The sequence below is a fragment of the Micrasema longulum genome, unplaced genomic scaffold (genome assembly GCF_059751315.1).
Source record: "Micrasema longulum isolate JH-2025_06_02 unplaced genomic scaffold, ASM5975131v1 h1tg000729l, whole genome shotgun sequence".
In the NCBI taxonomy this organism is placed as follows: domain Eukaryota; kingdom Metazoa; phylum Arthropoda; class Insecta; order Trichoptera; family Brachycentridae; genus Micrasema; species Micrasema longulum.
Window position 1 is genome coordinate 466,395 of NW_028277924.1, and position 18,584 is coordinate 484,978.

General features: G+C 34.5%; 1 protein-coding gene across 2 annotated transcripts; it reads left to right on the plus strand.

Annotated features, from left to right (window-relative positions):
- The first annotated feature begins 678 nt into the window (after window positions 1–678).
- On the plus strand, window positions 679–13,259 carry Iswi (nucleosome-remodeling ATPase imitation SWI). 2 transcript variants are annotated; one of them, XM_088230078.1, is made up of 11 exons: window positions 679–903; window positions 1,006–1,226; window positions 1,879–2,260; window positions 2,889–3,176; window positions 3,251–3,464; window positions 3,545–4,044; window positions 4,505–4,750; window positions 9,399–9,501; window positions 10,377–10,516; window positions 11,774–12,014; window positions 12,289–13,259. In XM_088230078.1, the coding sequence occupies exons 1-11, from the start codon at window positions 856–858 to the stop codon at window positions 12,939–12,941; spliced, it is 3,036 nt and encodes a 1,011-aa protein (XP_088086204.1). In that variant the 5' UTR covers window positions 679–855; the 3' UTR covers window positions 12,942–13,259. The 2 variants fall into 2 exon arrangements, with proteins under 2 accessions (XP_088086204.1, XP_088086205.1); XM_088230079.1 differs by lacking the exon at window positions 11,774–12,014.
- The last annotated feature ends 5,325 nt before the right edge of the window (window positions 13,260–18,584 follow it).

Consider the following 18,584-nt stretch of genomic DNA (forward strand, 5'->3'; position numbering starts at 1 on the left):
TGATCTAAAAAAAACATCTTCATTGACAGTATGTATGGGTGCATATACGATACATCGATGTTTTCAAAACATCGATAAAAAACATTGGATAAAACATCGTTGTATCAAAATAGCTATGTTTTTTTATATAGTCGAACACAGGGCTATAGAAATTTGAGGGTTTTGGTTCTCTAGGGTATCAAACTTCTCCGGTACGAAAAATTAGCAAAACCATCTGCAATGTCTGGCAGTTTTACGTTTTGATACATCGATGTTTTTAAAAAGAAACATAAATCAACGTTAGACGCCTCGATGTATCTATGTTGGGGTAAGGTTGATTAGTATTAATTTGATACTAAAAAAGCATCAGAGTAACAGTTTGCTAGAGAAGCCCTTAAGCTCTTTTGAGTAGAACAAAAGCGTTTAAAATTTTTGTTTTGGTTTTTAGTTCAACAAACGTGTAATGGACGGTTTCGGTTTGGGCTCGCAATTCTCAACCTAAGTACCTCCGGACCGTTGTATTGCTTTAATCTGTAGCTAAATTCGTGATCAATAATCATATAATGGTTTTTCTCCGTATGGGCGACATTAGGTTATTACTCTCTAAACCATAGACATTAAATAACATAAAATAAAGGAACCATAGAACAAGCCAGAACATGCTTAGAACAACGAACGAACGAACAACTGACAAAAAGTAGCGTCGGCCATATTGGTATTAAATGCCGCTCTTTTGTATGCCGGCGGCGATGATTTTTTCGCCGTCTATTGTTCCGTGCTCTCGTTTTTAAATGTTTCACGTTATAAGTGTTGCTTTACAATCATAACCGGTGTGATTTTGATGCAGATATAAGTAATTTAGTCTGATTTACGAATATGGCTCAAACGGAAATAAAAGTTGACGGGGTAGAAGGAGAGAACTCTGTGAGTGGTCTCATTAATCTGAATTCTAATATCCATGATTTACTTTGTTGATATTTCCTAGGATTAACGTATACACAAAGAGTCAACTACCGTATTTTGCAGAATGGGTCGTCCAGTGATTCTTCTTCGCGATGCAAGGAAGGGGACTTTGAGAGCAAGATCGAGACCGATCGTTCCAAACGCTTCGATTTCTTGTTACGACAGACAGAAATTTTTTCTCACTTCATGGCAAGCGCCCCGAAGAATAGCGGAGGTAGTCCAGCCAAACCTAAAGCGGGACGCCCCAAGAAGGTCAAAGAAGAAGAGAAAGTGGATCCGGGGGAGTATGTCACTCTTATTCAATAATCCCATACTTCAATTCTGTTAAAATATTATGATACCATCAGTTTACTTCCATACTTACCTAAGTATATCTTAAACATTGACTTTTGCGTGAAGTATGATTATCCCAAACTCATAATCTGATATAAATAAGCTATCCTATGCCTTAACCTTAGCAATTAAGGATTAGAGCAGGCTCAGCATCACTGCGACTTGTGATAGTCTATTGTGACGTTACCTTGTACGTTATTATTAATTTTTATTACAAAACAGTAAACAGGTGGGATAGAGGAGATATGTAAGGAGGTAATGAAAAACACATCACAACACCCAGACTAATTGAGAAAAAAAAACTTACTTCATTTTTTTTCTTGCAACTGGCGGGAATCGAACCCGCGACACCAGTTTCACAGTTGGCCGTATAACCGACTGCACCACGGTGCCTGTCGAATGAAACGCTCATAGTCTGGTGTACTTTCTTTTAATTCTTCATTCAATTAATCTTTTTGACACATAGTGAGATTTTTTTGTTTACATGCTAGCATATTTTGTATATGTTACATTTATTCTAATAGAAAAAAATAATCTGTTTTTCCTACAGTGATGTCTCGAGTCGGAATATTATTATATAAATGAAATATTTCTATCTTACAGTCACAGGCACCGCAAGACGGAGCAGGAAGAAGATGAAGAGTTATTAGCAGAAACAAACGTTAAACAAAAGATAATATTCCGTTTCGAAGCCTCTCCCCCGTACATCAAGAACGGGGAGATGAGAGATTATCAAGTGCGAGGTTTGAACTGGATGATTTCTCTTTATGAGAATGGCATTAACGGAATTCTGGCCGACGAGATGGGGCTGGGGAAGACATTGCAGACCATATCCCTGTTGGGGTACATGAAGCACTTCCGGAATATTATTGGCCCCCATATTGTAATTGTTCCCAAGTCCACGCTCACTAATTGGATGAACGAGTTTAAAAAGTGGTGTCCTTCTCTTCGCGCTGTTTGTCTTATCGGCGACCAGGAGACTAGAGTGAGTATTGCCATTATTACTTCCTAAACCTTTATTAATTGTAAAAAAATAAAGAATAATTACATAGCAATGAAATACATAATAAAATAAAAATAGTAAACGAAAAAATCCCACAAAGGCATGGCCTGTTCGTGGGTAAACAAGAAATGTTTATGGATTTTCGCTCCTATAATAAATAGACAGGTATAATATTTTTGTGTAATATAAGAAAGAGAAAAGAAAATATTCTGTAAAAGATTACAAGGTACTTTTTAATTTTAAAGTAATTAAAAAGGATATTAAAAACATATAAATATTCCTTATTATTAAAGGGCGTTCCATTATTAATTTGAGTATTGTTACAGGGGAAAAAAACTGCCTTCATTAGTTAACAATATTTTACTGTAGTAAACATCTAACAAATTTGCAAATATATTATACTACTGCAAATGTGAAAGTCTATTAAAATATCAAATTTACAATTGTTTTAGTTAAATTAATATTTTGCAAAATATTTCAATCACAAATTGAAACAAAAAACAAAATATGATTATTTTCTCTCCCGGACAATTTGTATTTTGTCGCTATCGTGGTGTTGCGTACAAGTGATGATATGATTCTTAATAGGATTGTTTATTGGTGATTCCAGAATACATTTATACGCGACGTTCTGATGCCCGGTGAGTGGGATGTTTGTATCACTTCTTACGAGATGGTCATTCGAGAGAAATCCGTATTCAAGAAATTCAATTGGCGTTACATGGTCATAGATGAAGCTCACAGGATTAAGAATGAAAAGTCAAAATTGTCAGAATTCCTTCGCGAGTTTAAGACTACAAATCGACTTCTGCTGACTGGAACCCCACTGCAGAATAATCTGCACGAGCTGTGGGCTCTACTTAACTTTCTGTTGCCCGATGTCTTCAACAGCTCCGACGTAAGTGTGCGCTGCCTACAGTAAATATTCCGCACTTAAACAGAGCCGCTAGTCATGTAAACTTTTTTTTACAGGACTTTGACTCGTGGTTCAACACCAACCAGTTCTTAGGAGACAATAGTTTGGTGCAGAGATTGCACGCTGTTTTACGTCCCTTTCTACTTCGACGGCTTAAGTCAGAAGTGGAGAAGAAGCTCAAGCCCAAGAAGGAGGTAAAAGTGTACGTGGGGCTCAGTAAGATGCAGCGCGAGTGGTACACCAAAGTTTTAATGAAGGACATAGATATAGGTTTGTATATCTCTATTCTGATATATCAGCATCATCATTGTTGGTTTCACCGTTACTTAACTGCCTCTCGATATTTTTAGTTAATGGTGCAGGAAAAATAGAGAAAATGCGCCTGCAGAACATCTTAATGCAATTACGAAAGTGTTGCAACCACCCGTACTTGTTCGACGGAGCTGAGCCTGGACCGCCGTACACTACGGACGAGCACTTGCTGTACAACTGCGGCAAGATGGCGCTACTGGACAAGTTGCTTCCCAAGCTGCAGGAGCAGGGTTCGCGCGTGCTCATCTTTTCTCAGATGACTCGCCAGCTCGACATCCTGGAAGACTTCTGCTACTGGCGCCAATACAAGTACTGCCGCCTTGACGGGCAAACTCCCCATGAAGATAGGAATCGGCAAATCGAAGAGTATAATTCAGAGGGCAGTGAAAAGTTTGTGTTTATGCTATCCACTCGTGCTGGGGGTCTCGGTATTAATCTCACATCCGCCGATGTGGTTATCATCTACGACTCCGACTGGAATCCTCAAATGGATCTACAGGCTATGGACAGGGCTCATAGAATCGGGCAAATGAAACAGGTGAATGCAAATTAAAAAACAATTTGTTAAATATCATTTACTAACTAATCAGGAGTGTGAACAATAAGAAAATGATTTTTCAAATTTATAAAAAATATTTAGACTATATGTTTTAAATTTCCATGATGAGACCTCAATTATACTGGTTTTACATTTTCATGCCATGTATTATTTGTGTACTTGAACATATTTAAAATTTTTGTTTTTGGTGCATCTAGCCGCAAATAATTGTTCAGGAGATAGAGAAGAAAGTTTTTCATTTTAGTCGATACATAAATACCTAAATTTTGTTGAAGAAAATAAATTGACTGGCAGAAATAGAAAATTGAGATATCACAAATCAATTGACTAACAAAAACTGGAATAGATGATATCCAAATTCCATTTACAAAATGTCATTTAAAATTTCCATATGATCTTCTGTTCAGTAAATATATAGTAAATATGATCTTCTGTTCAGGTGCGAGTCTTCCGGTTGATCACCGAGAATACCGTGGAGGAGAAAATAGTAGAAAGAGCGGAAGTCAAGTTGCGACTGGATAAGTTAGTTATCCAATCAGGTCGCTTGGTGGACCAAAAGACTCAACTCAACAAGGACGAGATGCTTAACATGATCAGACACGGGGCTAACCACGTCTTCTCCTCCAAGGACTCTGAGCTAACCGAAGATGATATTGACTCTATCTTGGAGCAAGGAGAACGAAAGGTATGTGCGGTATCAACTTTTATGAAATCTCACAAGATTTTCATTTTATTTCATTACTGTCGGGAACTTTAGCGCTATACGGATTATGTAAAAAAATAAGCATTTAATTACTTAGCTAAATTGCTCAAAAATGAAAAATGTTTTAAAAGGTGAATGGGCTTGCAAAGTATGGAGCTTTGCCCTGTGATGAGTTATATACCAATCAAAATATAGACGACTCATCTCCGTTCCGTGTGACTAAATACAGACCCTAATTTTTGATTTCTGTAAATAAACAATCATTGTTGTTAATTCCTTGCAATAAATAATGAACAATATTTTCATTTAGTTTTAGAAAATAAGTAGGTAATAAAAGTCATTTTTATTATGCGTCTGTAGTAGTAGCAGCAGCAGCAGCAGAAGGGGAGAGGGGAGGTTGCCATGTGTTGAACATAACTCGGCTTTGTTTGACCTTCCAGCAGGCGTGCTGATTGGTTTTTCTCGAGCGGGCGCTTGTCGTAAATTTTACATCCAGTTTTCTCCATGTAAATGTTAGGGAATTGCTGTAAGGTTATGAAAAATGATTAATGACCATACTTTAAAAAATATATATTCGACTTAAAAAATAAATATATAACAAAAAACGAAACAACATTCTAAATATGATAGTATTTCAAAACAAAATATTAGACCTATTAGTCAGAATCCATATTCTCATCCTTACAATTGTTGCCAATATTGAAGGTCAGCTCTCAGCTGATCGACATACATATTTGTGCATCTCGAAACATCGTTGATCAATAATTATCATATCGATAATTTGAAAGAATGCATTTAGTTCATTTTCAATACTATTCAAGAGCGTTTGGAGTCAAGCCAGTGAAGAAACACGATATGTTGTATTTCGCCATTGTGTAGATTTATTTTTTGCAATGAAAAATTCTCCTTCAGAATCGTCTGAAATGTTTTCTTTTTCGGTAGCACTATTCTTCAGCTTGTTGCTCGATTTATTCTTCCGAAAACTCGTCATTTGAGAGAAAGTAAGTCTCATCATCTTCACAATGGATATTGTGGAGAAATGTTTTGAACGCAACTCTACAAAGTAAATTATTTTAAAATATGTCCTCACGAAAATGCGACATGTTTGGCCTTGATAATTGTGACGTTGAGATTCGTGATTTTTTTTTCAATAAAAACCTTTATTAGCATAAATAAACAAAACATGCAGTAAAAAAATGGAACAATTAAGGTTTAACTTGCCAAAAAAGAGTCTGGCTCTTGTGTTTGGAAAGTTTACAAAATGTTATAAAAAAGAAACAAAAAATGCAAAACAAAATAATAAAATAAATAAAAAATTAAACAGTTGTAAAAATTAAGAAAAAATAATAATAATGAGTAAAAAAAAATAAAACACAAAATTTATAAATTGAAATACACAGGCACATATTATACATACATTTTATTTTCAAAATACGCTTAATGTTTATCATGTCAGGAAGCTTTTCTTTAATTTATTCTTAAATTTTCCGTAATTTATTTCTTGGCGTAGATTTTGTGGTAAATTATTGAAAAGCTTCCGTCCTATATAAGTACAATGATGTTTGGCCGTGGTAGTTTTAATTCTCTGTAGAGCGAGGCATCCTGTTCTTAACCTTCCCGTAATACGGTCCGATGGGAGGCTCTCCTTATGCACCTGGAGCATACAACACTTTCCGTAGATATCTATGGTTTAATAAACATTAAATTCTTTGAACAGTTTGGTAGTTGATGGATGGTTCAAGGATGGTTTATATAGTATAATTTTAATAATTTTTTTCTGTAGAACATTTAAGGGTCTAAGATGAGTGTTAAAAGCCCCTCCCCATCCAACTATTGCATATTGAATGATTGACTGTACTAGAGCATAATAAACTGTCTTCAATTGATCTGTCGATAAGATAGCTCTAAGCTTTAAAAATATGTGGAATAATTTTCTTAGTCTTTTGCACATTGAATCTATTTGTTCTTTCCATTTAATATTTTGGTCGATTATTATTCCTAGATATTTTATCTTAGATTTTTCGGTCAGGGTAACACATTGAGAAGAACAGTTTATATGGTCTCTGCAGTTTTTGTCGTGAGATTTTAGGTCTATTTCTATTGTTTAATGTGAATGTTAGGTAGTGGGTTTTTTTCTGAATTCATTGTCAAGTAACTTTGATCCAACCACTCTTTAAATACCTTTAAGTCTATATTAGCCGCTTTATTAACCTCATTCCAAGTTTTTTTCATTAAAAATCATCACAGTATCATCGGTGTAAGAAATGACTTCGCCTTGAAGTGGTAAATTGAACATTATATTGACATAGATTATAAATAGTATAGGACCTAGAATACTACCTGGTGGGATGCCGAAGCAGGAGGAAGCTGAACCGCTCAATGTTTTATTTATCCTGGTGTACTGGATTCTGTTTTTTAAGAATTCTTCTAACCATACAAGAACCGTTCCACCAATCCCATAAAATTTCAGTCTGTTCATCAGTCTGACGTGTGATACAGTGTCAAAAGCTTTTCTTAGATCTACAAATATAGCAAGTACCTTATTACCCTTGTCCAATGAATCGTATATTATTGATGTTAATTTAGCTATGGCATCTTGAGTGCTTATATTTTCTCTAAAGCCATACTGATTACCGTTAAGTATGTTATTTGCTTTTATATAAATTAACAGCTGCTTTTTTACTTCTTTTTCAAAAATTTTGGCAATATTTGATATAAGAGAAATTGGACGATAGTTGGTAAGTTCTTCGTGATATCCGTTCTTGTATATTGGGACTACTATTGTTTTTTTATAGTTTTTTGGAAAAACTCAATTTTTCAAGCTTGTATTTACAATATGAGTGATTGGGTAACTTATAAAAGGCAATAAAGCTTTAATTAATGGGACAGTTACATAATCAAAACTTGGACTGGCAGAGTTTCTTAGACTATTAATGTGTTTTTTAATTTCATCTTCTTCTATTTCATCAAAATAATCAAACTTTACTTTATTTACACTGTTTCGAGAATATTGTTTTTAAAACCAGGATTAATATTTTTTGCATGATTTTAACCGACCTTAGAAAAGAAGTCGTTAAAGTGATTAGCCATCTGTTTTGGTTCCTTATCTGCTAGAATTAATTTATTATTAAGTTTAATCTTTTGTATCCGATTAGAAACATTACATTTTCTTTCAGATATGTCGTTTATTATGTGCCAAATTTTTTCATTGTCATTGTCACTTTCTCGTATTTTTTTTTCTAAAATATGTTTCTCTAGTCCGTTTAATAATCTTTGTTAGGTTTTTCTATATTTTTTATAAAAATATGATAATTTTAGGTTTTGTGGATATCTTTTAAAAAGTCAAAAAATATTCTCTTTTTTGCGGATAGACACAACAATTCCATGGTAAAGCCATTTGCCGAAATTTAGATTTTATTTTTAATACGGATTGAGTCGAAGCCGCTTCGATATAATTATTTAATGTTTTTCATATGAAATCGCCCAATCGTGTGCATTATTAGAAGATAACGTGGATAACCGGTTTTCATTTTGTATGTTTTCGTGCAATTGTTCGATATCAATCTTACTAATAATTTTAATACTATCCCTTTTCTGACTAGTACATTTTTGGTCATCTATTAAAATAGCAGTGTAGTGGTCTGTAATGTTTGTTTCCCATATAGCGGTTTCTATCTTATTTATATTTTTGCAATTTGTTCAAATGTGATCTAAACACGAAGGAGTTTGTCCTGGAACTACTCTTGTGAAATTTTCCATGCATGAAATAAAACTTAGTTCAGCCATCATATTCAGATATTCCTCTTTGATTTCGCTGCTGTTGTTATCAGCAATATTAATGTTGAAATCATCCATCATTATTGAAGGATATTCTTTGTTATTGAGAATAATTTGTTTTAGTTCCTGAATAAATTGGATGGGTTGTGAACTGTGTGTGCGATACATAGCAAATATTTGTAAACTTTTACCGCCTATTTTGATTGTTATTAATAAACAATTTGCAAGTTGTAACTGTATTTCCTGAACATTTTCAATAGTATGATTATTGTGAATAAAAACTACTATTCCGCTATTTTTATTTATATGATAATGAGTTGAGACATAATTATAATTATGTGATGATGTTCCATTTAAATTTAAACGGTCAAAAATAAAGTAAAAAAATTACCTGAAGCGCGACGTTAATACGTCCGTAATGGGACGTGGCCAATGCAATGGACCAGATCATTTTAGCGGGAATTTGAAATTATAAATTTACTTGAATCGTGGCCAATGCAATGGACCGGAAAATGATATTTCCCTATTGCAGCCCCCCACGTGTGCTCAAATTAATCAAATATCTTATCTTGCCTTTGTTATTGCATAGCTTTTCTGAGTTCTCCTAGGTATTAGTTATTTTTATTTTACATTTTTTAAACGTTTATTTTAAATGAAATATTTATTAGTGTTTTATTTTTTCTGACTGACATCTGAATCGTAAGATTTGCTGCATTCCCATACCAATATAGTGCTCTATGCTGCAAAAGGTGCAGGCAACAAGATTTTAGTGTTGTCCCCCTAAACTCCAACAAGAAATTCATAAAATATCTGAATCTTTTTTTAATACAACCAAATTTAATGTACTTTTTAGACCAATGAACTCAAAGAAAAGCTCGAGTCACTGGGAGAATCTTCGCTAAGAGAATTTACCATGGATGCACCGGGAGCTACCGACTCTGTGTACCAATTCGAAGGTAAACAATCAATTCCAGAGCTTGTCTTATTTGTGGTGTCATTACATTGTTAAACGAGTACTTTTTAGACAAATTGACTGAAAATATCCTGTTATATAAAATCTGCACTCCCATGTCATCATTTTCAAATTATTAAAAAAAAAAATCAAGACGAAATTTCGTGTTGTTTGCATGTATGTGTAAACATGTCCTTATCTAGAGAACCTTATTAATCATCGAAAACAATAATTGAGTTTAATGTATAATTTATTTAAAAAATGTTTTTAATGATTATATTGTATTTAAACCATCTAAGTCAGTCTCGCAGTCTAATGATTAGCATGCTTGCTTCCCATATATCTCAGGTTTGATTCGAACCAACATGGTTGACATGAAATATTTATTTAAAATAGTATGTTTACACTGCACATGAAACATTAGACTCATCGTCTTACCTTCATGTAACAGAACAAATGGTCGAGGTAAGCTACCAATGCAATGCCTTATGCATCATTAGGTAAGAAAGGGGGAATGATGACGACGGAGCATATAAATTGAATAGATATGATAGAATTGATAAAAATTTAGAGTGTCTAGAAATGATGAATTTTGGTGGTAAAATTTTGTGTTTCTGTTGATACGACGGCAAACATCGCAATGAACACATTCTATTATAAGAGGCCATTGACAAATGACATTACGAAGGCCAAGTGCAAAGCGTGTTGTTTTCATTTACGCTAAGATCTTTTGAAAGACATTGTAACAATCGTAAAGACCTTTATTGTGGTCTAGTATAGTTCGGCTTGTGGATGGTTATTGTTAAAAATAGATTTGATAAATTGGCCACAATATTAATATTATTACATAATAAAATGGCGCATTATGATTTATTACAGGCGAGGATTATAGAGAAAAACAAAAGATGATGGGCATCGGAAGTTGGATAGAACCACCCAAGAGGGAGAGAAAGGCCAACTACGCAGTGGATGCATACTTCAGGGAAGCTCTTCGTGTATCGGAACCCAAGGCTCCTAAAGTAAGTTTCCAAAGTGTATTAATTGTGTTGAGTCCTAGTTCAAAGTAATGGTAATTAGCCGCCCTAATAATGCTGAAATCCCAAACTAAGGAAAACAGCAGGTAAACAAACCTTATTGTTACATACTATCATGATTTTATTGAATTTTTTATGGTAATAAAATAATTAATTTATAAAAAAACGGATACCCTTCAGTACATAATGGATTTGATTATTTTAAGAATTCTTCATTTAAACTTTTTGTCCTCGATACTTTAATACTTTCTTAAATAATTTCCAGTTTAATGTCTCTGATTTCTTAATTTAGTGAAAAATTCAGTAACTATTTAAAAACATGTTTCTATTTTATGCTAATTACAGTAAAACCCTATTTTACGTTTTTCAAGGGAGCAGCGAAAAAAAGTGTTGGACCAAAGAAAACGCCAAAGTGAGGAAATGAAAGACTCCAGAAAAATTGTAATGGCACCACAGAATTTCAACTGTCATTTACATTGCGGCAAAACTGAAACTTTTATGAAAACTCTTCAAACAATCTTCTTTCCAAATAATATTTCTATTGCCAAATTTTTAAACTATCTGCATCGTAATTTATTGATGTAAAGACTTTATTCTTCCAAAACATGCGTCAACCGCATGTCACAATTTAGTAAAATGTTAAAATTAGTACTTAAACTAAATGGTCAATTACACGAAACCTACTTTGAATTTAGTTGGACAACAGTTTACGCATTTTTTTATTTACCATTTTGGACAAACGCGGCGGCATGTGGCTCAGCGTCTTTTAAAAGACAGAATGAGTTTTGAAAAAATTTCAATGCAAAACCGGGGTTATGGAAAACATTGATTGGGGGGATATTTGAATGAGAATATATGGAAAAAAATGGGACCTAAACATTTCGGCGTAAAAAGTGGGAAAAGTAAAATTGAGGAACGTAAAAACGAGGTTTTACTGTATATGTAAGTAGAAGAAGGAAAACAGTGTATTATACCTACATGCAATGCTCATATCTAGAAACATTTTTACAGAGATAATAAATCTACTAACTTTTAATTAAATCTTCGATTACAAAAATGTACGGATTTTGAAAGGGTTACTGCTAAATGCAATATCTTTCAGCTTACCAAAAACCAGACTAATGCAAATATTTCTTTAAAAAAATATATAGCATAAAAATTTTATCACATTTTTGTGTACCATGTCAAAGTTAGTATCCATTGATTACAGAGTCTTGTGTTATATTCTGTTTGTACCTATAGGCTCCACGTCCACCTAAGCAGCCCATGGTGCAGGACTTCCAGTTCTTCCCGCCGCGCTTGTTCGAGCTGCTGGACCAAGAGATCTACTGGTTCCGGCGTTCCCTGGCTTACAAGGTGCCGCGCAATCCCGAGCTCGGTGCCGACGCCGCACGCATCCAGAGGGATGAGCAACGCAAGATCGACGAGGCTGAACCCCTCACCGACCAAGAGCTTGTGGAGAAGGATCATCTACTAACCATCGGTTCGCAATACTTTCTACTAATGTGTCTCACTAAATCCTTCGTAATTAACACAACCAGAGGGAAGATCGGCGAGCTTGCGGAGAAGGATCATCTACTTACCGACCGTTCCAGTTTCAGCTGCAAATATTCATATTTTTCATCTAAATATACTGTCAATTTCTAAATTGTAAGTCGAGTAAAATTTACATTGCATTTACAATGTAAATTTTTGAAGCAAACATAAATATGTTTGCCTGAAAAAATCTGTATTTAAAAAATGTTTTTATTTTACAGGATTTACTATTTGGACCAAGCGAGATTTCAATCAATTTATTAAGGCTAACGAAAAATATGGACGAGACGATATAGAAAATATAGCCAAAGAAGTAGAAGGAAAGACACCTGAAGAGGTTATGGAGTACTCGGCCGTGTTTTGGGAGCGCTGTCACGAGCTTCAAGATGTGGAAAGGATCATGGCACAGATCGAGCGAGGGGAAGCTAAGATCCAGCGCCGTGCTTCTATCAAGCGCGCTCTGGATGCCAAGATGGCGCGCTATCGGGCTCCCTTCCACCAGCTGCGTATTTCCTATGGCACTAACAAGGGCAAGAACTACATCGAGGAGGAGGACCGCTTCCTCGTGTGCATGCTACACAAGTTGGGCTTCGACAAGGAGAATGTCTACGAGGAGCTTCGGGCCGCCGTGCACGCTGCTCCGCAGTTCCGCTTCGACTGGTTCCTCAAGTCCCGCACTGCCGTGGAGCTGCAGCGGCGCTGCAACACGCTCATCACCCTCATCGAGCGTGAGAACCAGGAGCTGGAGGAGCGCGAGCGCGCGGAGCGGCGAGGCGCTCAGCATTCGGCGCCGCGCGCTGCCAAGCGACGCCCGCCGCCCGCTCCGCCCGCCGATCACGCCGATCCCAAGCACAAGAAGAAGAAGAAGGCTTGAGTGACACTTTTTAAATCCAACCGTATTTGATACTAAATTGTTTAATTTATTCCAATATGCTGTGATCGTGTTAGCTTTGGGAATACCGAGTATTGAGTACCTGTCACTTTACTGACCAAGAAGCTGCCAGTGATATGCAACATTTGTTTACATATCGGATGTATCGCACATAAACTTCAACTGGTGATCCGACATGCTAAATATACTGCGCATTGTATTGCAATATACCTAAATGTAATTCTTAAAACTGTGTTGTATGTAGTGAATTAAATCCCTGAAATTGTATTCTTAAAAAAATAAATCAGTATTTTAACATCATATGCAAAGAATTTTATTACGATAAGGTGGGTTTCTATCGACCAAAACAGATGGAGCTGGAACTTAGCAATGTCTGTTGATAGCTGTCTCTGAAGTTCTAATTCTGGCTTCCCAATTTTGAATTAACTTTGTCGAAGGTGCTTCACTTATTCGGGAAATATTGTATATGAAGATTGTAGAACTTATGCCTAGCCGCAGTAAGTGAAAAATTTCAATCAATGATGAAATGTCAATGGCAAATAAAAAATATTTTTCTGGATTCTGGCCGAATATTATCGAAGAGAGAGATGCAAAACCGCAAGATGCGCCGCGACTTCCTTCAGTTAAATGGCCAGTTTCGACAATACAACGGGTTTTTATTATATGAGTATTCGCAGATTGAAAACAAAATGCGAATATTCATATAACAGTGTTTCGGCTAGTGACCTTGATGCTTTTGTTCACAACATTAAACGAATGAGTAAGATGAGATCGTGGTGGCCCTGTGCAGGGTGGGGGGTGTTTATTAGCTGTGAGAAATAGAGAAAACTTGCGAGTTGAGCGTTTTTCTATTTTGGATACGTCCAATAAAGATCTCTGTTTAAAACTGACATGCAAATCCAACTAATACCTACCTACCTGAAGATGGACATGTTGATGAGGCCCAATCACAGTGGCACAGTACACCCAGACTTGATAAAAATCACATTTTTTAATTTATGTGTGCTCATCGTGAATCGAACCCGGAACCTTCCGTGTTCCGTTCCATTTTGTCTAGTCAGTGCCAAGATCTAGATTATAATAAATAAAGCGATGAATGAGAAGATGTATGCATGTAGAGAAAGCTAGGTCTGTATGGAGACAGCGATATGGCGTTCTATCCTCTCTGCCTATTCCTTCGGGGAAACGGCGTGATGGTTTGTTTTGTTTTTTTATAAGATTTTCGGTTGAAAATTTTTAATGCATGCTATTACTTGTTGATTTTACCCTTTGCTCAGTGGTCCAATATTCTTTGTACCGAACCGGGTAAACAAGTAAAAACTAAATTATCCAGAACGTACATTTGAATAATAAAACATATTTGACTATTTATAGAATATCTAAAGCCACATTTCTAAAAAAAATATGGTGAATTATATAAATTAAGTACTGTATATAAAAGTGGATTAAAACTTAAAACAGATTATAATTGCATATTATTTAGTTTTAAAATTGGTTAACGAAAGTAGGTACTTGAACTTTTTAATAAATGCGCGACGATTGCGAGACGGCCGATCTAAAAATAAACAAATGCCTATGTAAAACTCACTATGGAAATATCGTTTATCCTTAACTACTCGTATCATAACTTTTATTTTAATACAAGATTTATATTTACAATAGTATGTTCGATGAACACACACTTGTACCCGTCGGGGTCGTAATTTATACATAACTAATATATGCATTCAACTATGTATTGGTTGGATTCAACTAAAAGCAATTTACCTATACGCCTTTGGTTCCAATATTCTTTTATGGCACAGAAACATGGAAAATTCGTCAGCCACTATATACGAGTATAGTGGGCGATAGCAGACTATCGTCTGCTAGGGAATTTCCAGCCTCAGTTTATCAATTAGAATCTCGGGCACCGTGAAATTTCACCCTTTTGAGCCTAAGAAGTTATTTTTTGCTGTTAGGAGCAATCTTAATATCTTCTTTAGCTCCGTATTTTCTCAATCAAACAGTCCGCACAATAGTAATGACCCATCAGATTCAAGTACATTGAATGTGTTTTCATTAATTGGTATTTACTTCACAGAGTCAGATAAAATGGGAAAAATGAAAAATTTAGACGTTAAAAAAGGACCTGGACATGATGGCATTCCACCATTATTCGTTAAAATGTGTGCTTCGAGCCTAACACAACCATTAAATATAATGTTTGACAAATCTTTACAAAGTGGAGTCTTTCCAGAGCTCTGGAAAATAGCAAATGTTACCCCTATCTATAAAAACGGTGATAAATCCGACATGTGTAACTATCGTCCAATATGCATTTTATCCTGTTTTAGTAAAATTTTTGAGTCTATAACGTACCCATATATCTACTGTCAATTAAAACAAGTACTTAGCTCCCAACAACACGGATTTGTGAGTAAAAAAATAACCATCACAAACTTACTGGAATATGTGGACTTTTTGCATAGCACTGTTGGTTCCAGGGGACAAGTCGACGCAATTTATACGGACTTTAGCAAGGCGTTTGATAAAGTTAATCATCGCATTCTCAAAAGAAAACTTAAAAATATTGGTATGCATGGTGACCTGCTGCGTTGGATTCAGTCATATATATCAAATAGGTGTCAAGTGGTAATGGTTAGAGGTTATGAGTCACTGCCCTATTCTCCAAATTCCGGAGTTCCCCAAGGGTCTCACCTAGGTCCATTTTTATTAACGTCCACTAATTTGTATTAACAACCTGCCAAATAAATTAAAATGTTTGTCTCTCTTGTACGCTGATGACATTAAAATATATAGTAAAACTTATTTGTAATAAAATTGGAAAGACTGATATATAATAAAACTGAGTGGAGGATTGTATTAAATTGCAGACTGATTTGCAAACTTTATTGAGTTGGTGCCATAAAAACGATATGCAATTAAACATTAAAAAGTGCTACTCTATCAGTTTTACTCGTAAAACTAACCCAATAATTTTTGACTACTCTCTTGGTGACAAACCATTAAGTAGGGTTAACATTATTAAGGATCTCGGGGTTTATTTTGACACGAAATTAAATTTTAAACATCATATAGATTACATAACTCGTAAGTCACTTAAGCTACTGGGGTTCCTAAAAAGAGTAACCAAACCCTTCAAAAAACCGGAAACTGCCATATGTCTATATATGAGTTTGATTCGCAGTAATCTTGAGTATACCTCATGCGTATGGAGTCCGCAATATCAAAATCATATAAATTCAATAGAATCTGTTCAAAAAAAGTTCTTAAAGTACCTTTTGTATAAGTTCCAAATTTCTAACCCACGTTCAAATTCAAATTACGAGCAACTTCTAACTCTTTTTCATTTCAATTCTCTGGATAAAACACCGCGTTGTTTTCGAAATAAAATTTCTGTATAAAATATTAAACTACAAAGTAGATACTAACCTCCTAAATAAAATACAAATTAATGCGGGATTGAGAACACTCAGACATCGGAAAATATGTAAACTGCCTGTGTTTTCAAATAATGCTACATACCACACACCTATGGCCCGCATGTGTCGGGAGTATAATATATACTGCCGAAACAATAAAATTTACATTTTTCATGATACTCTCTCAGCTTTTCCGAATAATCTCTTAGGAATAAATCTTATTCAATAAGTTCACAAGTACTTATTTTTTATCGCATTGTATCCTGTATAAATTTTAAAAATATATATGTGTTACAACTTAATGTATAAATCTATTTTGTGTAATTCTATAATTGAAGATATATATGCATGTAAAATTGTATCGACAAATGCTTTCAAATTGTGTTTATGTTTTCTAGTATGATTCTTTGTTGAATTACCTAATAAAATAAAATAATAAAAAAAAAATAGTTTGAGTAAATCATAAGAACAGAAATATTTATTTTAAAAAGTGAATAAAAATAGAGAGATAATCTATCCACACAGCTATAATATATTAAATATCCCGGCGGCCTCCATGGTGTAGTAGTTAAGACGCTTGACTCACGCATGGAAGGTTTCGGGTTCGACTCCTGGAGAGAACTAAAAAACTAAATGTGATTCAAGCTACTTTTTCTGCCTGTCTGTTATTATTATATATTTTTTAATTACAACACAAACAGTCAGGCATTTGTCGGAAAGTTCAAGTGCTTTCGTTCACCATTTTTAAGACTCAATGTAAAATAAAAATAATGTTTTCATTTTCACTTAAAAATTATATATTAATGAGTCAATCATAGAATTAAGAATAGTCCAGAAGGAGCGTAGAATCACATTTGAATACATCGGACTGTGTCCAAAAATGCCCCCACTATGTCGCACTTTCGCCGCGCGCATACTTAAAGTCGCCGCGTAATGTTGCCATGTTGCGAAAAATATAGCCATAACACAAATGTAATTAATATAAAATAAAAAAAGCAATTTGTTGATTTCTCTAAAATTTTATTGTACACGCGAAAACATTGATTGACACAACAGAGTAAATAAGTAAATTGTATTTAAAAAAAAAGTTTTTTTACAAAATACATAAGAGGTAAAACAGAGCATTTAAAAAAATAAAGGATAATTACATAGCAATGAAATGCATATTAACAGTAAAAATAGTAAACAAAAAATCCCACAAAGGCATGGCCTGTTCGTGGGTATACAAGAAATGTTTATGAATTGTTTGCTCCTATAATAAATAGACAGATATAATATTTTTGTGTAATATAAGAAAGAAAAATGAAAATACTATGTAAAAGATTAGAAGGTACTTTTTTATTTTATAGTAATAACTTAATAAAAAACTTTTCTCATGAAAATTGCATCAAAATCCACCTAAAGAGAAACGGGATAGATGTAAATAATGTTTAAAATATATTTATTTAAATTAAACCTACCTTATTTGGAAAAGCTCCTTTGCTTAATTTTTTCAATCCACCTTTTGTGTCATAAAAATATTTCCCCTCAAAATGCATCGAGCAAATTATGCTCCGCTTTGTTGGTTTCCAAAATTCTTCTCGCAGTACTCTTTGTATTATTTTTATCCACTCCGTTTTCCTTCTTTTATCAGCGGAGAAGCTAAAATTCCACTAAATCAATTAAAACTTATGTTCTTATTAATAAAAAGTAGCGTAAAAAATTTGACTACCCTGGCAACACTAACAAAATGCCCATTATGTTTTCTTTGAAAATCTGACAGGTGGAAAATTAATAAAAAAATTGAGTAATGCATTTGCTACACACACATGTATTCGGTACTTAAACATGAAATGTGATCCCATACATGTTTCTTTAAGATCCCAGCAGTATTTTTACACTTTAAAACGAAACAACACAGCACAGTTGAATTAAAATCGGAAATTGCGTACTGAGCGACGTCTACAAAGAAACTAATGGGTCAAAACGTAAACCAACTTATTTATGAGTAGTTTAGTCGCATTCTGTTTGATGTGCGTATGCGGCTTCTGGACTATTCTTAATTCTATGGAGTCAGTATATTTTTTTCGAAATGTGCCTTTAGATATTCTTTAATTACTGAAATATTATTCTTTCATCAAATGTTTTCCCGGTTTGCCGCAAAAAAATATTGGGCCACTGAGCAAATACTGAAATCAATAAGTAATCGAATGCACTAAAA